Consider the following 25,019-nt stretch of genomic DNA (forward strand, 5'->3'; position numbering starts at 1 on the left):
TGTGAGCTTTGATCTCCAGTCGAACATGAAAAAAGCAACGTACTAATACTTGAGGCATGACTGTATAATAAGGTCAGAGCTCTCCTTATCTTGAATATGTTACAAGAAGAGCAGGGAGTATGTTCAATCAAACATTAAACTAAAGGTAAGCTATCACCAAACATGAGATCATGATCACCTCTCAAACAAGCAGAAAAATGGTCTTTCAAGTCACTAAATTTCGCAAAAATATTTTTACAAATAAACTTCACGAGTTGTTGTCACATCCTAAAAGGAAAAATTCTTGCAGATTCGAGACTGTATCTGGGACAAGGAGAACATAAAGATAACCCACACAAGTTGTACAGTATAAAATTACCATTGTATAATAACTGATTTCTAAACAAAAGTCAAAAACTAAGCATTTTAATATGCTCAATATCTTTACAAATTTATTTGTTGACATCTTCCTATAAACTAGACAAATGAATTCGGACACTAAAATGAAGTATCATTCCAAAGAATGTTTGTAGTTTTGTAGATAAATTAAACAATTAACGAGTTCAATTTTTGGATGAAGAAACGAGTTAGAGTCAGAGGTTTGCTGTTCTTACGTGCGGGCACAAACGATAGATCGGACGCCGACTTTGCTACTTCACATAAACTATTATTAAAGTAGTTCAACATCTGTGTTGAAGGATACGACTAATCTGATATCGTCTTCTTTGGTTTGATTTGTTTCTAATTTGCGTACATTTGATAAAAAAAAAAAATCTAGAAAACTGGAGGCCAGTGAAGCAAATGGCTTGGTCAATAAAGAAATACAGCAAAGGGGCCAAATGATTTATAAAAGAGCCAGTTTCACCTTCTTTAAGTAGTGATTTTAATCCCTCCTAGCTTCTCACCATTGTAGTTGAAGAACGGAGAGGGAGAGAGAGATAACTTTCTCCTCTTTTAAAATTTCAAAAGTGATCCAAATTCCAGGTTCATTCTACATTCTCCTTTAGTTTTATGTATACTTTTGTTCTCCTTGTTTGCAAGATATTGAGGTTTCTTGTTCGACAAGTAATAGAGACAATAAATTCATATCTTCATCTGCTTTTCAGGTTCTGGCGTCTTGAGGAGTTGCTTAAGAGATGGCGTCATGGACTTCATCCCAGTTCCTGTATGAAGAAACCAAGCCATGGGGTATTCAGTTCTTGGAAAAGTTTAAGCGTTCAGGAAGACTCTCCTTCAAGCAATACCAAGCCCTTGTCTTCATTTTGACCTTTGTCGCCTACATCGCCTTCCATGCTGCCCGAAAGCCCAATAGCATTGTCAAGGGAACACTTTCTGCATCAACAATCGAAGGCGGTTGGGCTCCTTTTGATGGACCTGATGGAACAGCCTTGCTTGGGCAGATCGACTTGGCTTTCCTCTCTGTCTATGCGGTTGGGATGTTTGTGGCAGGTCACTTGGGCGATCGTTTGGATCTCAGGACGTTTCTGACCATCGGTATGATCGGGACCGGCCTTTTCACAGCTCTCTTCGGGGTCGCATTCTGGGCGAATTTCCACAGCTTCTACTATTTCTTGGCGGTTCAGGTTATGGCGGGGTTGTTTCAGTCGATAGGTTGGCCTTGTATCGTGGCTGTGCTCGGGAATTGGTTCGACAAGAAGAGAAGAGGAATGATTATGGGTGTTTGGAGCGCTCACACTTCCCTCGGTAACATTGCAGGGTCTCTGATCGCGTCTGGGCTGCTTAGATATGGGTGGGGTTGGTCATTTCTTGGCCCGGCTTTTCTCATGACTTTTCTTGGGATCGTTGTTTACCTTTTCTTGCCGGTGAATCCTCCAACCGTTGAGGCAGAGAGAGATGGAACTGAAATTGACTCTACCATGAGGCTCGGTGACACCATTACAGAGAGCTTATTGGAATCTAGAATGAGTACTGGATTCGATAGAAAGGCAGTCGGGTTCATGGCCGCTTGGAAAATCCCCGGTGTTGCTCCTTTCGCCTTCTGCCTCTTCTTCACAAAGTTGGTCTCATACACTTTCCTCTACTGGCTTCCTTTCTACGTCAGCCACAACAGTAATGTTTCTCATCATCTCTCCTTCCTTTTACCTCTAGTGTTGTAGCCTGACTATATATGCATTGTCTGAATTATATGTGATGCAGTGATCGGAGGAGAGTACCTGTCAGAGGAGACATCAGGAAACTTGTCGACAATCTTCGATGTTGGAGGCGTTGTTGGTGGAGTCTTAGCCGGATACATATCTGATCAACTCAACGGCAGAGCCATCACAGCAGCAGGATTCATGTACTTGGCCATCCCAGCTCTTTTCCTCTACAGAGTCTTTGGACACATCTCATTGACCATCAATGTCATCCTCATGTTCACATCAGGAGTCTTCATCATTGGACCATTTGCTCTCATCACAACAGCTGTCTCAGCTGATCTCGGAACCCACAAATCTCTCAAAGGCAATGCAAGGGCTTTGGCTACAGTCTCAGCTATCATAGACGGCACAGGATCCGTCGGTGCTGCGATTGGACCAGTCCTCACTGGTTACATCTCTGCCATAAGCTGGGACGCAGTGTTTTACATGTTGATGACTGCAGCATTGATCTCTGGATTGTTGCTCACTAAACTAATCATAGCAGAAGTCAAAGCGTTATTGTTTGGATCAGAAGATGAAGTAGCTGCATCATCATCATCACCACCAGCATCCAGACCTCCCATTGATGTCCTCGTTTGAGTTTTTTCCTTCATTATTTATCAGTTTCTTTGACAATTTCACACTTTTTTTATCCTTTTAAAGTTCGTTCCTTTTTCCCCAGTTGTCTTCATTTCTTAAGTTTGAATGAGAATAAGATTACCTAATTTGGTTGTCGAATGATATTTAAACCAATCAAAACAGCTGAAAATTGCAGCAATCGGAATAAAGAATCATCATTTGGTTCTATATGATCATCAAATTTCACTGAATTTACACATAAACCTTAAGAAGTAGCAAAATTCATTTTTAAAAAAGGTACAAGAGACGGTGAATTCACCGGAGAAGCTGCTAAGTGGAATCTGTCAAACGTCGTCTCTGCTTTTGGGCTTGCGATATTTCTCCTCAACTTGCTTGGCCATTGAAACGGCGCAGTGACCGAGCTTTTTGATGTTAGGGACGTTGTAGGTCTGAGCGATGTAGATCCCGCACACTGTTCCCATGATGAAAGAGAAGCTGCTCCTTATTATCCCCATCTTCTTCTCCGTAGATCGGATTTTTTTTTTTGGGTTTATTGAATTGGAGATATTTTGATCGGAGAGATTGACGGAATTAAAAGCGAAATCCGCCAAGATCATGAGAATTCTGGAAATTAAAAGTCGAAGAATTGAAGATCCATTACTGGGCCTGTAAGGCCCAAATATATTAAAAATTTACATGGGCTTTTTGCGTTAAATCCATATGAATTTAGCTTTTGTTTGTTTTTATATGGGAAAATTCAAACTAGTCACCAACTTAAGAAATCTTTAATGAGTTAAAGGTGTTTTTGGTTAAAGGGGTCATATTCAAATTTGTTGGTGTGTCAAAATCAAACTATTGCTCTTAAAGAAAAAAAATGTTTACTGAGATGTATATAACATTTTGTTGTTGTTAAAAATGGTTAGAAAATATTATAACTAGAGTTTTTGGTTTCACCAAAACCATATATAACAAATGAATTAAATAAATTTTTTGATGTTATATAGATTTTTTCAGTAGGCATACATATGTTGAAAATAAACTCAACAAAAAAAACATGTGTTGACCGTATCAGTTTATTTTCTAATTAATAAGAAAAGTATTCTATTGTTTTCCAGGAAGGAAGAAGATATCGAATTTTGCTCTTTCTACTTTTCGATTCTCTCTCGATCGAGAGGAGAAAAAGACAGAGAGGCACGGTGACACGCTGCTTTCACAGAATTTCCCCAACCGACAGACAAGCTTCGCGGATTCAGGTTTTTCTATGATTCGATCCATTTCTTAAGAACTCTGCATTTTATTCCTTGTAAAATCTTCCTCCTAGCTCCTTTCTTCAATTTTCGATTTTTGATTTATATTGTTTCAATTTTGGATCATATCTTTTTATTTCTTGTGAATCGGGTCTTTGTACTTGGTACCTCTATGTAGCATTTTTGGCTTCTGTACAAATCTGATTTCACCTGTATGCATACGACTCAATCTAAAAGAACCCAAGTTTTGGATTTTCCTCTGCTTTGGAGCTCAATTTTCTTTACATTCTGAAAAAAAAATCATCTTTTTATGGAAATGTTCAATTTTTGTAGTTGTTTGTATCGTCCGAGTCTTAATACTTATGAGAGATCATGTCTTTGCAGATGGCGTCATGCTAATATGACTAAATGAGATTCTGGGGATTAAGTTTAAGTGGGAAGGCTGTAATAGTTCCTAATGGGGATAAAGTACTTGCCCGTCTCCGTAGCATCAACAGCTCTCAGCTTTGTTGGACTTCAAGTCTGGACAGAGTTGTCTCTCGATAGACTTCGAGCAGATGGGCTGATTGCCAAGAACATTTCTTTAGGAGACTCTGAGCATGCGCTTGAGCTGCTTCTGGGCTCTTATTTCACTATTGCGCTGCTTACAAATTTTGTGCTCAATGTGTATATTCTTCTGGTACTTTCTCTCAAGGTAAGAGTAACCTTTTACTATTGGGATGCAATATAAGCAATGTTTTTTCTAATATTTAGCTTTCGTAGACATCGTAGGCTCCCTCCAAATCAATGAAATTGAACTTCCAAACTTCACTAGATTCATACTTTAAGCGATTAATACCTTTATGAAATTCCTTCTATCCTTAGACTGAGCTTGTTTGCCTCCTAATCTACATTAGTCACTGGTAGAGAGGTGTCTCATTATTTGTTACTCTTATTCTTAATTGTTTCACTTGTTCTTGGGACATCTTTTTTAGGCTCTTAAAGTTTCAGACTTGCACCACTGATTTCTCTTCTGTTGGAAACAGAGTCCAATTTACAGTTCTTACTTTGGTTACGATCGAAAACATTATTATTAGTTTTCCCCTGCGAATGTAGTGATGTGCATAAGAAGCAAATGTTCTTAATTTATAAGAGTCAAACTCTCGTTTCCGGTAGTTGAATGTCTTGCATGAAAGAAAACTCAGGAATTTCATACTGTTTGTTAATTGTTTCTGGAGATGTCTTGTGACCATTGTCTGTGGTTCTAATGTCTTCTCAACATCTTCTGCAGACTCTATTTTTTGGAGATTTATATGATGTTGAAACCAAAAAGTTGGTGGAGCGACTTGCCAATTATATCATATACAAGGTAGCTGTTCTTACTTTGATTGAAAACTAGACTCTGACATACAATAACCTACATTCTGTGTTTTGTATGAGATATTCTTGGTAGTGTTCATTATTTAAAATAACTGTGTCAGGTAAACAAATGGTATATTATTATAGTGACAGAGTAATGGGAAACAGAAAAATAGTTTTTGAAGCCTCAGAGGTCTTTACTTAGACAGTTGATTCTGCCACATTTTCCCTTCATTTCCTCTTGCACTTTGTTTCTATGTGTAGTGTTTTCTGGATTTGAGTTATTTGCAGACATATGTATGTATTGTGGGTGTTAATAGTTTATTTCCCGCTTCTAATCCTCCTGTCCCTAGGGTACGTTTCTACCACTGGTGATTCCCCCAACAATATTTCAGGGTGTACTGTGGACAGTTTGGTTGACTGTTCTATGTACTTTAAAGGTATGAAACACTGGGCGTTCTTGATTTACGAGAAACCAAATTCTGAATTATCTTTTGTCGACACCCTAAACTGTACCTTGTAATGTTATGTAGATGTTTCAAGCTTTGGCTAGAGACCGGCTTGAACGATTGAATGCATCTCCTTCTTCTACACCTTGGACATACTTTCGTGTGTATTCAGTGCTATTCTTGGTCCTCTCTGTTGATATGTTCTGGTAAATCCTAAACCTTGCGGTATAGTCTCAAATATTCAATTGCTGCACTTTCTATCTTGATTTTCTTCTCAAACACTTCTGGTTTATTTTAGAGGATCAGAGTAGATGTTCTCTAGATTTACCCCAGTCCGTTAAGAACAACTTTAAGTTCTTCAACAACATAGAGAGAGTGCATAGCTTGCTTTTTATGTTTATGCTTTACTGTGAGAGTTGTTGTCCTGAAATTCATCTATGCATTGTCAAGGCGAAAGTAAAGCCAAAAACTTCTGAGTGAAAATGTGGATGCCGTAGAGCGAGGAAGGTTTTGTGTCTGAGTTCATTATGTTTTGTGGACTGAATTCCAGTTAGAAAACTCGTTTGATCTCTTTGTGTAGTAACGTTTTAGTAACCAGTTTCACGCATGTCTAGATGATATGCTGAGTAACAGGATTTACTTTTCTCCAATCTTGCAGGATAAAACTTTCCCTTATGACATACAATACAATTGGTTCCGCTGTGTATCTGTTGTTACTTTTTGAGCCATGCAGTATAGCTTTTGAGACCTTGCAGGTACTTAATTGATAACAGTTTTCTTCTTCGTCCTACTCGTTGTCTTTCTTTCGTAGCCATAGTCAACAAAATATAGAGCTCATCGGAACTTTTTGCAGGCGCTGTTAATTCATGGGTTTCAGCTGCTAGATATGTGGATTAACCACTTAGCAGTTAAGAACTCAGACTGCCAAAGATCTAAGTTTATTGATTCTATGACAGCAGGTCGTTTCTTTTCTGGTGTTATGCTTTGTTTTTCTATTAGAGCCCGAAAATGCATTCTTGTGGACATTTTTGGTCTATTGGAACTCCAAATCTCAAGTTAAACTCTTATCTTTGGATAGGCTCACTGTTGGAATGGAAAGGCCTCCTCAACCGTAACCTTGGTTTCTTCCTGGACATGGCTACTTTGGTAATGGCACTAGGTCATTATTTGCACATTTGGTGGCTGCATGGCATTGCCTTTCATCTGGTGGATGCAGTTTTGTTTCTCAACATACGTGTATGTCTGTTAATTGGCTTTCTTTAAAACAGTGTCACTCTCCCGGTTACTTGATACTAGGCACAGCATTGAATTGTTGTATTTTTACCTGGTTTTCTGTTTGGTTTGGCAGGCATTGCTAAGTGCAATTTTGAAACGAATAAAAGGATACATTAAACTAAGAATAGCTCTGGGTGCTCTCCATGCAGCCCTCCCTGATGCAACTTCTGAAGAGTTAAGGGCATATGATGATGAATGTGCTATATGTCGGGTACGCTTCTGCTATAGTCATTTTCTTATAAGCTTTCAATCTCAAACTCTTAAAATACAATTATAATTGGCAGGAACCTATGGCTAAGGCTAAAAGGCTTCACTGCAACCACCTTTTCCATCTTGGATGCCTGCGATCCTGGTGCGCTTAGCTAAATATCGACAGCCTCGTGTCTTTATGACTCACACTGGTGATCCTGATGATGTTTTGATTCCTGCAGGTTGGATCAAGGTCTAAATGAGGTTTATTCTTGTCCTACATGTCGTAAGCCTCTTTTCGTTGGTAGAACTGAAAATGAGGTGAACCCTCGCACAGTGGAAGTCTCAAGTGATGAGCAGTTAGCCCGTCAGCTTGAAAGACAAAACAATCCTGTACATGCACTAGCCACTGGATTATTTCCTGCTGAGGTGCCAGATTCTGTCGAAAATGATACTTCGAGGTTCAGTTCATTCTTCGTTCTTGATTTTCTTATTAACTACACCAAAGTAACAATTTATTTAGAACTTCATGATTCTTTTCCTGCGACTCCCTTGATCTTGGTACTGAGATACTAAATTTGCACTGCCTTAAAGTAACGTTATTTTAAAATGTTTTGAATAGCAAGTTATATTTGGTTTCTGACGACCACTATTTGTGCATATTTCTTGGATTTATTTTACTGGATTGTATAAGTTCTCATCCCTTTCTTTCACAAAATAGGAATTTAGGATTGGATCCAAGTTGGCTGCAGACATGGTCAAGTCAGGGTTCTGATGTCGCTGGTCCTTCTACCACTTCCAGGACAGTTGGACTTGGGCGGGTTCAGATGATGATGAGGCATCTTGCATCTGTTGGCGAAAGCTATGCTCAAACTGCACTTGACGATGCTGCTTGGAGTCTATGGCCGATGAACCCTTCACAAGCATCCACTTCTTCTACAACTGTACCTCCTGGTAATGGTGGAAGGACAGGTGGTCTGCATCTGAGAACTGTATCAAACACGACAAATGAAAGCTTAACAAATATACTAGCTATGGCCGAGACAGTGAGGGAAGTCATGCCACACGTGCCCGATGAAATTATTTTCCAGGTAAATTTTAAGTGCATATTGGATTATCTGTAAGCTTTGATGGGATGTGCATACATGGTTGAGTTGAGTTGGTGGCTCATTTAGATTGTCTTCTGCATTGACTGGAAGGAACTATTTTTTGCATATATTCATACCTGAAGCCGAATTTTATCAGTTTATGTATGTGGTCAATTTGCCTGAACTGGTCTCTATATTCACTAGACTGGTCCTTAAGCTATGGATAGTTCAGTTTTAAGATTCACGTGACTTGATACTTGAACCTGTTATGTTTCAATTTCTTGCAGGACCTGCAGAGAACAAACTCTGTTGCTGTTACCGTGAACAATCTTCTCCAGATGTGATGATAGTTTGTGTAAAATATACTAAGCACTTCCATTTCAACCTTAGGTATAGATTAATGATTGGGGACATATCCTTATCCGTAAGTTTTACACACCACCCAACATTCCAAGCTTCACCCGCTGTAGATATAAGGCACTGTGTATCACTTTTTGCTATAGAGAAGAAGAGGCTCTAGTGTATAGCTTCTGTTCATTGCTCTCTTGCGAAAATAAGTTCGGATATTTACATAAGGTGATGATGCCCTGGTGGTCTGGAGATATCTTGTTGCAGTCTGACCTTGGCTCCAATCTCGAGGGAGAGTAACCACTCTTTGCAGCTGCTCTTTTGGCTGCTGCCACCTCTCCTGTATAAGAATGTGTAATTTACAATAAAGAAAAAAGAAGTAAATGAAAGAGTCTACTGTTATTGATCCAATAGCCTGTAATGTAGTATCATCAAATGTGTGAACTCAATTTTTTTTTCTTCTGAAGAATTATCTTCCTACATTAACTCTATACCCGTTTTGACGAACGGATAAACAGTGAAGAGACAAATTAACATATAAAATATAATTTGTCATAACCATTTCGAGTAGATATAATCAATAGAAAAGTATCATGTTGGTACTTTTAACGCAACTTCAAGCCGAAAAAGATTGTGAAGAGATTGTTTCTTTCGAAGGAAGCAACTTTGATTTTGTCCATGCCGTGTGTAAATTAGCAATAGCAGAAGAGAACCACTTAAACTTATTTTAATACGCTTCTAGATAGCTCTACTTGGTTCGATAAATTTTTATGCACGTTAAGTAAGTTTAATCTGTTTCTAATAACTAAAATATATGATGTAGTTGGCATAAAAAAAACCATAAAATCTATTCCCAACAAATGAGGAATATTCACATCTAAGATATTCTTTTTAAAACCAAAGGAACAAGATTAACATGAGACCTTAGACAAAGGGAATGGCCATGAACCATTCCATAATTCCATTTAGAGATAGCAAGTGGCAGATATATATGTGTAATTCGAAAATATATAAGTATATTTGATCCATTCTAGTCTTCATTAAAAGATACACAATATTATCATTTATCAATTAAGTGGAGGGACTGACTCTACATCAAAGATAGAAATAGGGTAATTTAGTTAAGCAAGACTCAAGTATCAGGAAGTGAGATCACTACTTTGCAACAATCTCTTGATAGCCATCTGAAATCTTCTTCAGATGCTAATCTCAACTCATGGAAACATCCATGGCACGGTGTATTGACATAATGTAGCAAGTTACAAACTTACAATGCAACATATGGGGAAAATCTGAGGAAAAACATAAGAAACGATGAACAACATAAACTTAACTAATAAGAATAATGTGGTATTATATATTATGAAAAAATTCAATAATCTGTTTTTAATGTAAGTTAAATCCCGACCAAGAAATGATAAAAAAGATATTTGTTCCCACATTCTTCTGGTACATGTTTCCAGGTCTTCTCCTCAATCTTTGCATTTTAACGCTCTTCCTTTAATACATTTTTTTTTACACTGTATTAATTATGAGATAAACCCCAAAAAAAGTACATTGGTACACAAGCATAAATACAAAAATATGCATGCTTTTTTCAGAACTGTTTAAAGGTAAAGCCTTTTTCTGCAAATTTTCTTTTCGTGTATGACCAAAAAAAAAAAAAAAAAAAACTTTATTCTAAAAAATAATAGAAAAGTAGTGTGTCTTCATATTGCAGTGTCTTGTAAGAAGAAATTCAAAAACCCACACTGACACTTTAACACATTGCTTCGTCTTCTCTACCGTTTCGATTTCACTCTTAATTATGTCAAATCCGTAAGCTTTTGTGATCATCAACACCAAAAAAAAAAACCTAACTTTATGGCGGCGACTTGTTCTCTGCTCGCGTCCTTTCTCCTCTGCTTTGCTCTTCTCTCCGCCGTTTCTTTCGCGGCGGACCCTTTCGTCTCCTACGACTTCAGAGTTTCTTACCTCACTGCTTCTCCCCTCGGCGTTCCTCAACAGGTTCGGTGTTTTACTCACTTACCTTTCCTGAAAATCTCGGGTTCAGTGTTTTAGTAAAGGTTCTCGCTTTCGATTGAGAGATTCAATGGCCTCTTAGAATGCCTTTTGGTTTCTGAAACTCGCATTCTTACCTCTGGATCTATATATACAGTGTGTTTGAGTTAGCTATCGCAAGTTTCTCTCTTTCGGTCTCTAAAGTTGATTTAAACCCATTACCATAGAATCTCAAGCTCGTCATTTACATGGGTTTAGGTATTCAACTAATGGTTACTGTTATATGAAAATGTTGTTTGGCATAAAAAAAGATTGGTCTTTTAATGTGTTAGCCTTTTTTGATTTGATGTTATCTTCGTATATTCAGGTTATAGCCGTCAATGGGCAGTTTCCAGGACCTCTGCTTAATGCTACTACCAACTACAATGTTGTTGTTAACGTTTTCAATCATTTGGATGAGCCTCTCCTCTTGACTTGGTGAGACCAAGAGCTCTGTCTCTTTAAATTACCTCCTTATTATATGAGTTTCTAAAGACTAATATGCTTCTTGGTTTCTTCTATTTGTCTGTTGAAATAGGCCTGGTATCCAAATGCGGCGTAACTCGTGGCAAGACGGTGTTCTTGGCACAAACTGCCCTATTCCTCCCAGATGGAACTTTACTTACCAATTTCAAGTCAAGGATCAAATTGGAAGCTTTTTCTACTCCCCTTCACTCAACTTTCAGAGAGCATCTGGTGGTTTTGGTCCCATCGTGATTAATAACCGGGACATTATTCCTATCCCTTTCCCACAGCCTGATGGTGAACTCATCTTCATTATTGGTGATTGGTACACTCAGGACCATAAAGTATGTAATCAACACTTCTGTATATTTCCCTTCTATGCATTTTGTTTTTCAGCACCCATGTTTTATGTATAGCTGAGACACTGTTGCTTCTCAGGCATTAAGGAGAGCACTTGACTCTGGGAAAGAACTTGGGATGCCAGATGGAGTCCTCATCAATGGGAAGGGTCCTTACAAGTACAACAGTAGTGTACCTGATGGAATTGATTACTTAACCTTTCATGTTGAACCAGGTATACTTGTTTGGAGTTTCTGAGAGGAATTTTTGTTTTCACTTTGTCTCATGAGACCTATGAATCTTCTCATGTGACTTTTCTTTTCATCCTTTAACATTTTGTTTGAATAGTTGCCTGTGTTGAGTCTCCATTCTCAGTTAGTTGTCTTGTTCTAAGATACTCTTTTTCCTTACTCACTTTGAGCTCTTAACACATGAGTAACTGTTGCATGTAGTTGAACATCTTGTAAAGATGGTACTTTAAAAATTCACATCTTCAGTCTTTAGTATAAGATTAAGAAGATTTGTCGAGATTCAGTGCAAATTATTACTTTTGTATTATGCTATAATGGTGTTATATTTTGCAGGGAAAACATACAGAATCCGTGTTCACAATGTTGGGATCTCGACAAGCTTGAACTTCAGGATTCAGAACCACAGTTTGCTTTTGGTAGAAACCGAGGGTCACTATACTTCACAGGCGAACTTCACTGATTTTGATGTTCATGTAGGACAGTCTTATTCTTTCTTGGTAACCATGGACCAAGACGCCACAAGTGACTACTACATTGTTGCCAGTGCTAGATTTGTGAATGAAACAGTGTGGCAAAGAGTCACTGGTGTTGCCATTCTCCATTATTCTAATTCCAAAGGACCTGTTTCTGGTCCTCTACCAGTTCCCAAAACAGATGTTTCTAGCCCGTGGTCAGCAATGAGCCAGCCGAAGACCATCAGGTTTGTTTTTAAACTTTTTTGGAACAAGTGCATAGAAATGTTCCCTTCTTGTTGCTACAACTAGATTTTTTTCCAGTGAAGCTGACTCTTTTGATTTGCAGGCAAAACACATCTGCCAGTGGAGCTCGTCCAAATCCGCAGGGATCATTTCATTATGGTCAAATAAACATCACTAACACATACATTTTGAGAAGTTTGCCTCCAACAATAATTAACGGGGCACTTCGTGCTACACTTAACGGGATCTCATTTGTGAATCCAAGCACTCCAGTGAGGCTTGCGGATCGCAATAAAGTGAAAGGAGCTTATAAGCTGGACTTCCCTGACAGACCTTTTAATAGACCTCTTCGTTTGGATAGATCTATGATCAACGCAACATACAAGGGCTTTATACAAGTTGTTTTCCAGAACAATGACACCAAGATCCAGAGCTTCCATGTTGATGGCTATTCATTTTTCGTTGTTGGGTAAGCGAAACCTTTGCACCTTGTCATCTATTCTTGTTCATTCTTTTAATATCCTATCAAAAGTCTGGTGTTGATATACCATGTTATCCAGGATGGACTTTGGTATTTGGTCAGAAGACAAAAAGGGTTCATATAACAACTGGGATGCCATCTCAAGAAGCACAATCGAGGTTAATACACCGTAGCATCACTCAAAATTATTCTGATCTGCAGGTTTTCTTAATGGTTTTCTTGTTATTTAGGTATACCCTGGGGGTTGGACGGCTGTACTGATTTCCCTTGATAATGTCGGAGTTTGGAACATTCGAGTAGAGAATCTTGACAGATGGTATCTTGGTGAAGAAACTTATATGCGGATCACAAACCCCGAGGAGGATGGAAAGACAGAGATGGATCCTCCTGACAATGTCCTATACTGTGGTGCTCTTAAGAACTTGCAGAAGTATTCTTCATAAACTTTTCTTTCACTCTCTTTTGTTATACCTTTCGATTATGAGAATTTTAACACTCTTCATTGTGATTGTTGCAGGGAACAACACCACTCAGCTGCAACATCTATACTAAATGGACACTTGAAGCTAATGCTACTAATGGTGTTGCTCGCCTCGGTGTTCAGATTTTGCTGAGCATTTTTACATCTTTATGTTGATCGACCCAGGGAAGTGAAGTTAAATGATTTTTAGATTTATTTATCCCAATGGATGTGAAAAACTCTTGGTTCTTTCGTTGTTTTAGGCCAAAATGGTTTAGAATCTTGTCAATTGTAATGGAAACGTCTGATTTTGATTTTTCTGTTCTTTTTGAATCATCCACATCCTTCATGTTTCTCCCATCTTAAACCACATTATATTTTCATTGTTGGATTCTCTCTATCTCGATATCATTGTTAAACTTGCCATCTGTTTTTTTTTTTTTTTTAATTCATATGAATCTCATATTCGTGTCACTTTGTTCTAAATTTAGAATTTTTTGCACAGCTTAAATTTTTTCTTTTTGCTGATTAGTATTTTAATGTTTAAAAGAAAATATGATTTGTACATGAGCAATTTCCAGCCATTAAACACCTATGTATAAATCATCCATCAGAGCTGCATATCATCAATTCTCTATAATGTACATGATACGTCGACCTGTCTTTCTTAATAATTACAGAAACATTATGACTAAATAATATCTTAAACAAAAAATAAGTTGATGTTTCTCCGAAATAAGAGATCTGGTCCACGTTCATGTTACATGCACATCATAATATCACATCACGTGCTACCTTGCTTAAACACCGGAACGAAACTTGTAATAATCTTCAAATTTTATTTGGACACAAAAAACTTCTAAATATTGTTTGGTATATAATTTGAGACGCCTAGGTTTTGTAAATATTACAAACAGATAAGCAGACGGTCGTTTGATTTGAAACGCCCATGTTTAGCAAATTATGACAATCTTCTAATAATTGTTTACATGTCAAAGCATAATGATTAGAGAGAAACGAGACTAACATAGAGATGTGGTTAGTGATTGGGAGAGAAATGGACCAAACAGAATGAGATGTCACAAGGTTTCCAATAATAAATTAATAATCCAATGTGTCTATATATACATATACACATAAACCATAGTTCACAATTTGCTAAAAGCTAGCATTTTCTATTCTCTCTCAACTCCGAAAGTACAAAACCCCAAATTAACAAAACATGTTGCGTTTCGTGGTACTCTCTCTAACTCTCATGGTTTTCATCAACTCATCAAACTTTCCAAAGACAGCAGCCACCCCACCAGGCACGTACCAAAACCACACAACGTACGTAAAAACGGCATGCAACTCAACAACATACCCTACAATGTGCTACAACTGTCTGTCCTCCTATTCCTCCACCATCAAGTCCGACCCAATCAAACTATGCACAACATCGCTAAATCTCAACGTCAAATCCGCTAAAAACGCCACATTAGTCGTCTCTAACCTTCTCCAAAAGGCCAAAGCCGCGAAAAGCCATGAGGTCTCGATCCTTAAGGACTGCGTGGACGAGATGAAGGACACTATCGACGAGCTTAAGCAAGCGGTCGCCGAGATGAAGTATGTCAGAGGCGGAGGGAAAACTACGGAGGAGCATTTAAAGAACGTGAAGACGTGGGTGAGCTCGGCTTTGACCGACGAGGGCACGTGTACGGACGGATTCGAGGAAGGGAGAGTAAATGTGGAAACAAAGAAGAAGGTGAAGAAGGCTATTTCTGAGCTTTCAAAGACTACAAGCAATACTTTAGCCCTTCTTACTCATTATTTAAGTTATTGAAATAATATCCATTAATTTCACTTTGATGATCTCTTTGCATGTGCATGGGTACGTTTGGATCCATCATTTTTTATATCAATATTCTTTTTGATATGCACAATAGAACCTCCATTTGTGAGGTGCTCTTACCGTTTTTGAGATTAAAAATTTTTGTTTGGTAAGTAATATATTTTAAATTATTGGGAAAAATCAGCATCAATAGCTTCAAATCAACTATATATGTAGACCGTAGATGATACAACAACAGGGCAAGAGAAACTGAGGTGCCTCAAAACAAATTATTTTTGCAAAGTATGTTTATATGCCTGATCTTGTAGCTCATTTGGTTAGAGGGCTAAGCTCCACCACATGGGTTCAAGTCATGGCAGAGGAGAAGATGGGGAGTGTGTTTGTATTGCAAGTTTATGGAAGTTGGCTCCTTATGCAAGATTCAAAATAATTAAATAATAATCTGTACACGAAGAAAAACTTTAGGGATGATGATACAACAGATTCGTATTAAGACATAGCTTAAAACTTTAATCTAAATTAGAAGATCCCAATTGAGGGTTTCATTTCATGTACCATTTTACTTCAGCTTACGGTAATTCCCTCGAGAAAATTGTGAAATGAATTATGAAGTATTTTAATTTTAATACAGATTAATTTATGCATAATATGAAAAATGATAAGTTAAGATAAAGTAGAAACTTTAAAGAGAGAAAAAAAAACACAAGCAGTGTTGAATACGAGAAAAACTCTTGTCCCAAAGACTAAACCCCTTTGAAATGATTTCAATGCTTGGAAGCAAAGTCATTGATCAAAGCCAAGGCATTGCTCGTCTCTTCCGCAACACTCACAATGTGTGTTCTGATTAAACTTTTCAGCTCCCCAGCCATGGCCTTCCCTCCAAACCCATCCATACACGCGGTCTCATCTGTCAGTGCTGCGCTTGTCCACGTCCGGACATTGCTCAGACAGAACCAAAAGTCTTCTCCGCTGTCACCTTCCTCCAGATGCTTCAGTTCCTTCAGCGAATTGCTCAACCTGTCAACAGTGTCTCCCATCTCCTCTAGACAGTCCGCTACAGCCTCGTGCTGCCTCTTTGTGATTCCTTTATAATCAGTCATCTCTGATACATAGGTTTTGGCTGACTTTGCTCGGGCTATGCTAACGGCAAGCGCGGTCTCAGCAAGCTTACGTGGCTGCTTCTTGATCTCGCTTGCATATGAAGACAGAGACTGGAAGCATCGGTCTGGGTACGACGTCGTCTCACAAGAGGCTTTAATGAACTCTGTATCACCACTTGATTCCTCTTCAAGGTTTCTAGCCATGACTATTGCTGCAGTGGACAGATACAGAACAAAGAGAATCAAAGAAAGCTCGAAATTTCTAGCCATTTTAGATTTAAAACACAAATGGGTTATTTTAGTTTAACAACTACAAATGAGAGTAGCAGAATAAGGGTCCAGGGTTTTATAGAGAAAAGAATAATGAATGTGTGAATGCAGATACATTGATCCTTAAATCTTTACACAAAAAGCACTATCCTTTTTTTAGAGCAAAAATGGGAGTTAGTTGAAACATCAATAAATGTGCTGCAATGTGAATACCAATAACAGAGGATAAGAGCTGTAACTATTTGTCATCATCTACAACATATTTGGATCCTAGCTTTCTATATATTGAAGTGGTGGGTCCTAATGCACGTGACCAATGACTAAACCCATGTGTCTAAACCATATGAAACACTGGTCACGAGGAATAGCTTATCAATTGAATAATGCAGCGGGAAAAGTAGAATCTAGTGATGACATTGGTTTAAGTCAATTCTTAAAGAAGACATCCCACGAGAATCTACAAAGCCGAAATCACTCCTAACAGCTAACCAATCAGACGCGTTCACACACGGCATGTGATCTTTTTCTCTATGAACAAACAGGTCTCTTGTGTATGTGTGTAAGTTCATAACTCAACATGGCATGACATCATGGGCTGAATTAAGAAGATAAACTCGGAAGTACCTTTTGGGAAGAACCAGTTTATGTCTCCAATCCTCTATCCACCATCATCTGCCTTACTCTCTCAACATCCTCTGCTCTTTTTGCTTTGCTATAAATTCTTATCAACAGCTCGAAATTGTGTTCGTTATCAGGTTCTAATTCGAAAAGACGTTGAGCAGCAACCTCTCCTATATCTGTATTTCCATGGAGGTAACAAGCGTATAACAGAGCTCCCCAAACAGTTGGACCAGCCTCAAGCCCCATCTCTTGAACAATCATTGAGTAAGCCTCTTCCATCATCCCTGCTCTTCCGTAGAGATTCACCATACACGCATAGTGTTCCATCTTCGGGTCTATCCCGTATTCCTTTGACATCAAAGAGAACAACCTCTCTCCATCTTCGACCATTCCTGTATTAGCACAGAGAGATAAAACCGAGACAAACGTGATACCATCTGGTTTAGCATTAGCACGGTGCATCTGCTCAAAATACTTTAAACCATTAGAATTTTTAGAATGAGCAGAGATAATAGCATTCCAAGATACGGTATCTCTCTCGAGCATCTGATCAAATATGAAGCAGGCTTGACCCAACTGTCCCCTTTTGGAGTATAGAACAATCAAAGCATTCGCAACCGATAACTCCCACTCCATGCCTCGCCTAATTACCCATCCATGTAGCTGACGTCCATGCTTGAAAGACAAAACACGAGCTAGAACACTGGAGATAGCAACCTTATCAGGCTCAATCCCATTCTGAACCATTAGACGAAAAATGTCCAATGCCTCGTGTAACAAGCCATGATGAAGGTAACCAGTCAACATGGAGTTCCAAGAAACATAGTCTTTGTGAGGAATCATGTCAAAAACATTCCTCGCTTTAACAATGTCGCCGCATTTCGCATACATAACAACAAGAGCATTGAGCACATAGACATCGTATCCAAAACCTTCCTTAACCAAATCACGGTGAATCGCTTCTCCAATTTGAACAGACCCAATTCCTCCACAAGCCTTTAAAACACGTGGAAATGTGAACCGGTCTGGTTTCACGCCGTCTTCAGCCATCTGAAAGTAAAGAGCCATGGCGTCTTCGTACTGACCCAATTCAGCGTAGCCTGAGATAAGAGAGTTCCAAGCAAAAGGCGATGAGTCTCTCTTAGACATTCGATCGAACACTTCGTGTGCAACTTCCGCGTAGCCACAAGAGGCGTAGAGTCTAACAAGCTTCGATGAAATCCCCAGGTTGTTCCGCAAGAGATAGGGAGGTATAAGGTGATGAACTCTAACGCCATGGTCAATAGCTCTTAAGCTGTAGCAGGTCTCGAGAAGAGAAGCGAAGATCTCTGGTTCGGTTAATGAGATGCCTTTTTGAGCGGAGGTTTCGAGGTCTGTAATGACAGAGTCTAAAGCTTCGAGTTGGGTCCGGTGAATGGATTGTTTTTCGATCAAGAGAGGAGTGGGGGATGGTTTGGTGAAAGAGAGGGAAGTGAATCCATTGTTGTTGTATTGGTTTTGTCTGTGTTGCTTCAACTGTTGGTGATGTCTGGGTTTCTTTTTCATTGAAGAAGACGATACAGATGGATAAGAGAAGCTTGGTTTGTGTACAACGATACTCACCATCTTCTTCTCTTGTCTCTATTTTCTTCCTTAGGTTGTTGATAATCGATAAATGGAGGGAAGCAGAGTCTTGTGAGAATACATTAATAACTTTCGTAGAAGTTACATATTTTTTTTTGTTCTTTTTTGTTTTACCTTACAAAGTACAACAAACAAAAAAAGATGCAATGCGAATTGCATATAGTGCATCAAAATTCATGAGTAATGAACAAATTTCAGACTGGTGGTCTTTTGTCAAGATGAATTTTCTACCAAACTCGAACCGAGATGGGACTGTGGATTTACATGACTACTCTCCTTCAATTGCTGCACACAAAAAAAAATTGCAGGTGTTAACACAAATCGTGTTCTACTCAAAATATGGAGTGATCTGTAATACAGTGAGAGAGAAAGAGAGATAATGTATACCTCAAATGAATTGAAAATAGGTAGGACATGTTGGAATATGTCGTCTACTGTTCCTACTGCATTAATCTGCACCAAAGACGAAAATAAAGGCAGAATCAAACATTATCAACAGCTTCTTCAACCTTCCACACCCAAAATACCAAATAAGTAAACCAAGATGAAGTCATAAATGTTTGCAAAGAACTCACGGTGTAGAGTTTTCCTTTATTTTTGTAGTAGTCAATAACAGGACGATTTAAGGCATTGAAGATTTTCAGACGCTTTTTCATTGTAGTTATATTATCATCAATTCGGCCCTGCATCAGCAAGGAATCAGTTTCATGGCATTGTTAACTGAAAAATATTACAGGAAGAGTACTGTGAAAAAGAGTACAGTGAAATAAGCACCTGATTACGATTCAAGACGCGTTTCACCATCTCTTCTTCAGGGCAATCGAAGAACAGTACTACATCAGGGTCTGCTCTTATCTGCAATAGTATCAAGGAGTTATTTCATGTTCAAAGCTTTGTTCCAAGAGTATATTCATGTAAGAGAAGATACTACACTACTTACTATGCGCTCAAATGCAACACGGTTCTCCTCAGTTCGTGGAAAACCATCAATGAGAAACTTGCGATTGTCACTCGATTCCAGCTCTTTCTGTATTAATTTTACTGTAACTTCTGAAGGAACAATCTTCCCATCTTTAATCAAGTTCAGAATCATAGCCCTGAAATTGAGATCCCCTCATCATGAGATGACCACAAACTTTTGAGGTACATTGGATATATAGAAACTTCATCTTCCTACCCATTTTCCGTGTGCATTGCGATCTCTCTCCTGAGCAAATCTCCAGCACTTAGATGTTGTAATCCAAAAGTCTCAACAATCTTTTCGCATTGTGTACCTTTTCCACTTCCAGGTCCCCCTAAGGTTATAAATCCATCAGACGTAATTCAAGTTGTTGAGATGCAAACAATTGAATACGACAAAATGTCCATATAGTTCACATGAATGGATAGTATATGCCCATGACTGAAGAACAAGTGAGAGTTTATATCACCTTCAACTTTTTTCACAGGAAACTCAAACAGAAACCTAGGTAGATTCAACTCATTGTTCCCAACATATTAACCAGCAGAATCCATAACTTACCTAGTACAAATGTAATAAATGGAGCTTTCTCTTTCGGCGGTGAAACTCGTTCTTCCTGTGACAGATAATAAACACATTTTACACACAATTAACGCCGAAAACAAACTATTGAGCTTTTCCTGATCTATATACCTGACTAATTATGTCTGTTGCAAAAGATTCCCCAACTTTGAGCCCAGAAGCTGCCTATGAATATGAAGAAATAAGTAATGAACTGAGTTAAACCCACAAAATCAAAGTTATAGCAAAGATAGAGACAACGATTTCATTTTGTCCGGAGAAAAAGCGATCGGGATTGAAAATCTAACCTGGCTGAGCTTAAGGGATCGCGATGATGATGAAATCATCGGAGAAAGTAAAGCCACGCGTCTCCACATCTTCTTCGTCGTCTTCTACCTCCACTTGTCTGCGATTTCCTTTATTTCAGGTTTCGATTTTGGATTTTTAGATTTTTCAGAATCGAGCAAGAAATATCGTCGGAAAAAAACAGATCACGAAGAATAAAATAATGATGAAGCAGTGCGCCAAATTAATTTCTTCAACGTTCTCGCGACACCGTTTTGGTGGGATTTGTGTTTATATTTCACAAAGCGACCTGCGAGAATATTTATTAGCAATAGGTCAAAAAACTGAAAATGACACAAGTAAAAGCGAACGTGAAAGTTTACCATTTAAAGACGCGAACGCTGTGTCGTTTTTAGCCTCCTAAAACAGCACGTGTTCCACCACAGCTTCTTGTCCCTACTTCCATAATCTGAAATTCTGGATGTTGCTTAAACGCAGTGCACTACCACATGGGGCAGAGATGAGCAAATTTCGGAGGGGACAACACTGGGCACAAGCTAAAAAGCTACATACGTAAAATGTGACATAACGTCCAAATAATTAAATAGTGACATTACGGATTCAGGCTTACGAAAACTTGTACATATCTTCAAAAGATAAATAAACAATATATATACTAGTCAGAAAGAAAAATGACGGTTCCTTTTAAATGAGTTATAACATGGTCATGTTTCTTCAATTTGGATTGATGACATCTATGACGATGTCTTGTTGACACAACCAAACTATACCATTTCAAAAACTGCTTTCTGATGACCAAATCCTTAGTTTTGTTTATTACTGTGGTAAAGTTGCTGGGATGATGAGGCTTTTAGTTCTCGATCATCATTAGTGACCTTCACTATCCATTCGCAGATAATCGGATTTACCTCTTCTGAGATTTCATCGTGGGGACAGTGACCTTTACTTGCAAATGAGACCAGAGTCAAGAAGAATGGTATATAGACTAGTGGATCGGAGGTGTATAGAGCTTTAGCAGTTAGTTTTATGTTTTACCTGCTTTAACTTTCTTTATCACCATCGCTGGACAAAGCTCCTTCAGTAAGGCTACTTTCTTCTGCGGATCCGATATGGGATCTTCCATTCCCTAATACATGAATGAAACCGATGAATATTGATCCTGTGTAATCTCCTAATAGAAGTTAGAATGAGGATGCAAACAATGTTTGAAATTTTGATACCTGTATTACTAGAGTTTTTTCCTCAAACCCTTTGAGTAGGTAATTCAAAGGAAGCGAAAGATCAAAGCCAAAGATACTTTCCAGGACCATAACCACACCAGGGTCTCGAGACTATTATGTGTATTAAGGTAATCTCACTATCTTCAATATTTTACTTGTAGATCATGAATCAGTTAATGCAAAAAAAGGATACTGCTCTTAGCATTTCAGTGACAAGAAAGTCATCAGCTCTCTCAGGTTTCTGCATCATAAACAAGCAGTTGGGTTAGAAATCCGACACAATGATGAGCATTTACACTTTCTCATACTGATGTTGAAATCTTCCTATTACTTACAACTGGATAACAATCCTTTAATAGCTTTTTGACATTGAGTTGTAGGAAAAAGAGAAGAAGTCGAGAACCAAATTGTGCACCAAATGGAACTCGCCTTTCCTAAAAAAAGAAAGACAGTAGGATGTGATAATTAGAATAACTTAATTCCTGAGCCCACACTATTCTTTTTTTTTTTTTGAAAAGTGAAAATTCAGATATTCATGCATTCCCATGAAACATACTCTAGAGATTGGGAGAGGAGAGTATCCAGGTACCACATTGCCGGCACTGTTAACAAGGACAACGGACTTAACCAACGCCGGCCAAAGAAAGGCCATTAATGCAACGAAATACCCTGATAGAGGAAAAAATATATATACAATTAGAGGAGTATCTTAATCATTTGTGCCATTTTAACGCATATATTACATCTCAATAACTTAGGGTGCATACCACCGATTGAATTCCCTACGCAATGTGCTGGTTCCCCAACTACTTCAGCCATGAAATCCCGCAGTAATTCAGCCCACAAAAGCTCGGTGTAAATGATATTTGGCTTCTCTGATTTTCCAAAACCCAAGACTGTGATGGTCCATACTCGATTTTTGCTATTTACGATGTTGTCTACATTATCGCGGTAATGCTCTAGAAAAGCACCAAAGCCATGCACAAGAAGAACGGCAGGCCCTTCATTACCAACCACTGTGTACTGAAACAAGGAAGTGACTTCTATTAAAATTCCATAGCAAATATAAAAAGATCAAGCAGTGGGATTACAAAAATGGCCAATGTAGGCCATTGGACTTGGAGAAATATGAGTAATAACAGAAACCTGAATAAGATATCCCTTCCATCTCCAAATCCTTATAGCGTGCCTTTTTTCATCAATCCTCTCTCTACTTAGAGCCAGGAGATAATACCACTGCCAAAACAAATCCAACATCTTCAAATATTTTCGAAAAGAAAGTAGGAGCATAGATATATCATGTCTATGAGTTATTGTACCTCCATAGAGCATACAGCATCAGTTGCAGCAGACACTGTGGCAGCTGAATATCCAAAAGGAGAAATAAATCCAGCATTCCTTTCTTTTTCATACTCGATTGCTTCATAGTGGACACTTCTTCTGGATACGATACCAAGACAGAGGACAGGTCCAAAAAGTTTGAAAAATGAAGCTCCGGGCCTAGTCTCGGCATCACGAAGTCTCGCATGGACCCTGGTCAACATCAAAACCAACGCCCATCACTCTTCAACAAGATATAAAATATACCAGATTCATTCCATAATAACCACTTTCATATGGAAGCATCTGGGAAGCACAATAACGCCAGAATTAAGAATAACCACGTACTCTTGCCAGTCATCTCGACTTGTACCCTCCAAGTACCTCAAGTATCCTGCTAGAGCATTCAGTACAACCTCATTTCCACCTCCAACAGTATCTCTTTTACTTGTGACAAAAACAGAGTTATCAACCTTCTTCCCTAAACTTCCATCAACAATTGGCTCCATACTGCTTTCCTTCAAGTTACCAAGCCTTTCCATTAATACTCTTTCAGCAGATGCCTGTGCCATTTCCCTCCAACTATTTTCTATTTCCCATAAGCTTTCCTTCAAATAGTCCTTCAGGTCATCGAGCGTTGGCACAGAACCTGGAGCATGTTTCATTTACCATTTCCCCTAGTTAAAAGAGTCACAAATTAGATATCTAAAAGAACTACTCAAGCAAGAGATCCAACTCCATGAATATTGAAGAAAACCTTACCCCACTGCAATTCACTTCCTGGAGATGAAAATTTTGCTGCAGGAACTGGCAAAGTGAGAGGCAGCTTCAGTTTCTTAAACTCCTCCCAAGATTGTGGTAGATCTGTCAAATTCTGGAAGAACAAAAATGTGTCACATAAGTAACTGGTTCTGAATCACTACGCAGTAACTGATATTGTAAAAGATACGTACTTGGCTCTCGTAAAAAGGAGTACGCCAAGCAACAATCCTCGGTGATTCTCCAGATAAAGAAACACCTTCCAATTTATTCTTTACAGCGTCTAAAACCTCACACAGATGGTATTCTACCTCTTCTTCCACAAAGACAAAAGGAGCTCGCACCTGTTACAATCCAGTACATGCTTGTGACAAATAGAATCTTGCCTTCAAATTGTGAGAAAAATGCTCAAATTATACTCGGTGAAGTTACCTCTTTGACAAGATCTTCAATGACATTCTCTGCATTCCCATATCTGAGCATAAGATTTGATCCTTGCTTCTTCAAGGTTTTTCTCAAATCTTCCAATGCTATAATAGCTAGCTCTAAAGTGTCCGTTGTGTATCCTACATACATATAAGCCCGTTGGATTAGATACCCAATCAAGTAACGCTTGGAAATGGAGTCCTATGGAAGAATCCTAGCTACTTGATCTATGCAAAACCATTCCACTCTCCTACAAGCTAAAACGAAGCAGAGGTTCATCAACTAGAGAGATCCGAATTGAGCTCAGGTAAATTCGAATTTGTTCCGCTAATCAATCCAACATTTGGAATGTATATAAACTTACTCGATAGAATGCGACGATCGAGGACGTAGAGAGGTATGACGGCTCTGTGCTTAGACGCAGCGAGGAGGCCAGGATGATCATCAACACGTAGGTCATGTTTAAACCACACAACCGCCGTGGAACCTTCATTCGTTGCCGAAGACAAACAACATTTGCATCGGTTTTTCCGATCATTCCGCCGGAGACGGAGATGCAGGAAATGCGGGAGAGCGAGGAACGCCATGAGGACGGTGGAAGAAAACCAGAATCAGTGGGTTAGTACTAGTAGTATCCATGAAGTCGAAGCAGAGAGA

At 38.6% G+C, this 25,019-nt stretch overlaps 9 protein-coding genes and 1 pseudogene across 15 annotated transcripts; 4 read left to right on the forward strand and 6 right to left on the reverse strand.

Moving 5' to 3' along the window:
- Positions 1–696: 696 nt before the first annotated feature.
- G3Pp2 (root hair specific 15) lies at positions 697–2,840 on the forward strand. The gene is made up of 3 exons (NM_118654.4): positions 697–963; positions 1,086–2,049; positions 2,137–2,840. The coding sequence occupies exons 2-3, from the start codon at positions 1,116–1,118 to the stop codon at positions 2,715–2,717; spliced, it is 1,515 nt and encodes a 504-aa protein (NP_194252.1). The 5' UTR covers positions 697–963; positions 1,086–1,115; the 3' UTR covers positions 2,718–2,840.
- Position 2,841: 1 nt separating this feature from the next.
- AT4G25225 (uncharacterized protein) lies at positions 2,842–3,386 on the reverse strand. 2 transcript variants are annotated; one of them, NM_001084976.3, is made up of 1 exon: positions 2,842–3,292. In NM_001084976.3, exon 1 carries the CDS (start codon positions 3,209–3,211, stop codon positions 3,041–3,043), a length of 171 nt encoding a protein of 56 aa, NP_001078445.1. In that variant the 5' UTR covers positions 3,212–3,292; the 3' UTR covers positions 2,842–3,040. The 2 variants fall into 2 exon arrangements, with proteins under 2 accessions (NP_001078445.1, NP_001329050.1); NM_001341723.1 differs by having other exon boundaries at positions 2,850–3,386.
- A 250-nt stretch (positions 3,387–3,636) lies between these two features.
- On the forward strand, positions 3,637–9,229 carry RIN2 (RPM1 interacting protein 2). 3 transcript variants are annotated; one of them, NM_118655.4, is made up of 13 exons: positions 3,637–3,949; positions 4,328–4,637; positions 5,214–5,291; positions 5,635–5,721; positions 5,815–5,936; positions 6,389–6,485; positions 6,584–6,689; positions 6,809–6,966; positions 7,079–7,216; positions 7,290–7,357; positions 7,437–7,655; positions 7,916–8,285; positions 8,570–9,229. In NM_118655.4, the coding sequence occupies exons 2-13, from the start codon at positions 4,401–4,403 to the stop codon at positions 8,624–8,626; spliced, it is 1,737 nt and encodes a 578-aa protein (NP_194253.2). In that variant the 5' UTR covers positions 3,637–3,949; positions 4,328–4,400; the 3' UTR covers positions 8,627–9,229. The 3 variants fall into 3 exon arrangements, with proteins under 3 accessions (NP_194253.2, NP_001328533.1, NP_849552.1); NM_001341724.1 differs by having other exon boundaries at positions 3,801–3,999; positions 8,570–9,188; NM_179221.2 differs by having other exon boundaries at positions 3,801–4,637; positions 8,570–9,188.
- Positions 9,230–9,701: 472 nt separating this feature from the next.
- On the reverse strand, positions 9,702–9,955 carry AT4G25235 (annotated as a pseudogene). Its single transcript has one exon.
- A 230-nt stretch (positions 9,956–10,185) lies between these two features.
- SKS1 (SKU5 similar 1) lies at positions 10,186–13,850 on the forward strand. 2 transcript variants are annotated; one of them, NM_001341725.1, is made up of 10 exons: positions 10,186–10,243; positions 10,333–10,637; positions 10,999–11,108; positions 11,209–11,479; positions 11,574–11,709; positions 12,059–12,425; positions 12,527–12,892; positions 12,984–13,062; positions 13,135–13,334; positions 13,422–13,847. In NM_001341725.1, exons 2-10 carry the CDS (start codon positions 10,494–10,496, stop codon positions 13,516–13,518), a joined length of 1,770 nt encoding a protein of 589 aa, NP_001320060.1. In that variant the 5' UTR covers positions 10,186–10,243; positions 10,333–10,493; the 3' UTR covers positions 13,519–13,847. The 2 variants fall into 2 exon arrangements, with proteins under 2 accessions (NP_001320060.1, NP_194254.2); NM_118656.5 differs by lacking the exon at positions 10,186–10,243 and having other exon boundaries at positions 10,357–10,637; positions 13,422–13,850.
- A 666-nt stretch (positions 13,851–14,516) lies between these two features.
- AT4G25250 (Plant invertase/pectin methylesterase inhibitor superfamily protein) lies at positions 14,517–15,425 on the forward strand. Its single transcript, NM_118657.3, has one exon. The coding sequence runs from the start codon at positions 14,587–14,589 to the stop codon at positions 15,184–15,186; it is 600 nt and encodes a 199-aa protein (NP_194255.1). The 5' UTR covers positions 14,517–14,586; the 3' UTR covers positions 15,187–15,425.
- A 239-nt stretch (positions 15,426–15,664) lies between these two features.
- Positions 15,665–17,191, reverse strand: AT4G25260 (Plant invertase/pectin methylesterase inhibitor superfamily protein). Its single transcript, NM_118658.4, has one exon. It carries the CDS (start codon positions 16,563–16,565, stop codon positions 15,960–15,962), a length of 606 nt encoding a protein of 201 aa, NP_194256.1. The 5' UTR covers positions 16,566–17,191; the 3' UTR covers positions 15,665–15,959.
- On the reverse strand, positions 16,886–18,865 carry OTP70 (Tetratricopeptide repeat (TPR)-like superfamily protein). Its single transcript, NM_118659.2, has one exon. The coding sequence runs from the start codon at positions 18,789–18,791 to the stop codon at positions 17,208–17,210; it is 1,584 nt and encodes a 527-aa protein (NP_194257.1). The 5' UTR covers positions 18,792–18,865; the 3' UTR covers positions 16,886–17,207.
- Positions 18,866–18,910: 45 nt separating this feature from the next.
- Positions 18,911–21,162, reverse strand: AT4G25280 (P-loop containing nucleoside triphosphate hydrolases superfamily protein). Of its 2 annotated transcripts, NM_001341726.1 has the most exons (10): positions 21,000–21,162; positions 20,640–20,926; positions 20,464–20,517; positions 20,332–20,386; positions 19,987–20,104; positions 19,750–19,906; positions 19,584–19,664; positions 19,385–19,492; positions 19,197–19,262; positions 18,911–19,094 (listed from the first exon to the last, which is right to left on the reverse strand). In NM_001341726.1, exons 2-10 carry the CDS (start codon positions 20,706–20,708, stop codon positions 19,023–19,025), a joined length of 780 nt encoding a protein of 259 aa, NP_001320061.1. In that variant the 5' UTR covers positions 20,709–20,926; positions 21,000–21,162; the 3' UTR covers positions 18,911–19,022. The 2 variants fall into 2 exon arrangements, with proteins under 2 accessions (NP_001320061.1, NP_194258.3); NM_118660.3 differs by lacking the exon at positions 21,000–21,162 and having other exon boundaries at positions 20,640–20,790.
- A 34-nt stretch (positions 21,163–21,196) lies between these two features.
- On the reverse strand, positions 21,197–25,007 carry AT4G25290 (DNA photolyase). The gene is made up of 14 exons (NM_118661.5): positions 24,727–25,007; positions 24,369–24,502; positions 24,131–24,280; positions 23,940–24,051; positions 23,526–23,826; positions 23,177–23,390; positions 23,004–23,093; positions 22,625–22,880; positions 22,414–22,526; positions 22,193–22,291; positions 22,051–22,098; positions 21,858–21,968; positions 21,673–21,763; positions 21,197–21,577 (listed from the first exon to the last, which is right to left on the reverse strand). The coding sequence occupies exons 1-14, from the start codon at positions 24,947–24,949 to the stop codon at positions 21,441–21,443; spliced, it is 2,079 nt and encodes a 692-aa protein (NP_194259.4). The 5' UTR covers positions 24,950–25,007; the 3' UTR covers positions 21,197–21,440.
- Positions 25,008–25,019: the final 12 nt, after the last annotated feature.

This window comes from Arabidopsis thaliana, chromosome 4 (genome assembly GCF_000001735.4).
Source record: "Arabidopsis thaliana chromosome 4, partial sequence".
Taxonomy (NCBI): domain Eukaryota; kingdom Viridiplantae; phylum Streptophyta; class Magnoliopsida; order Brassicales; family Brassicaceae; genus Arabidopsis; species Arabidopsis thaliana.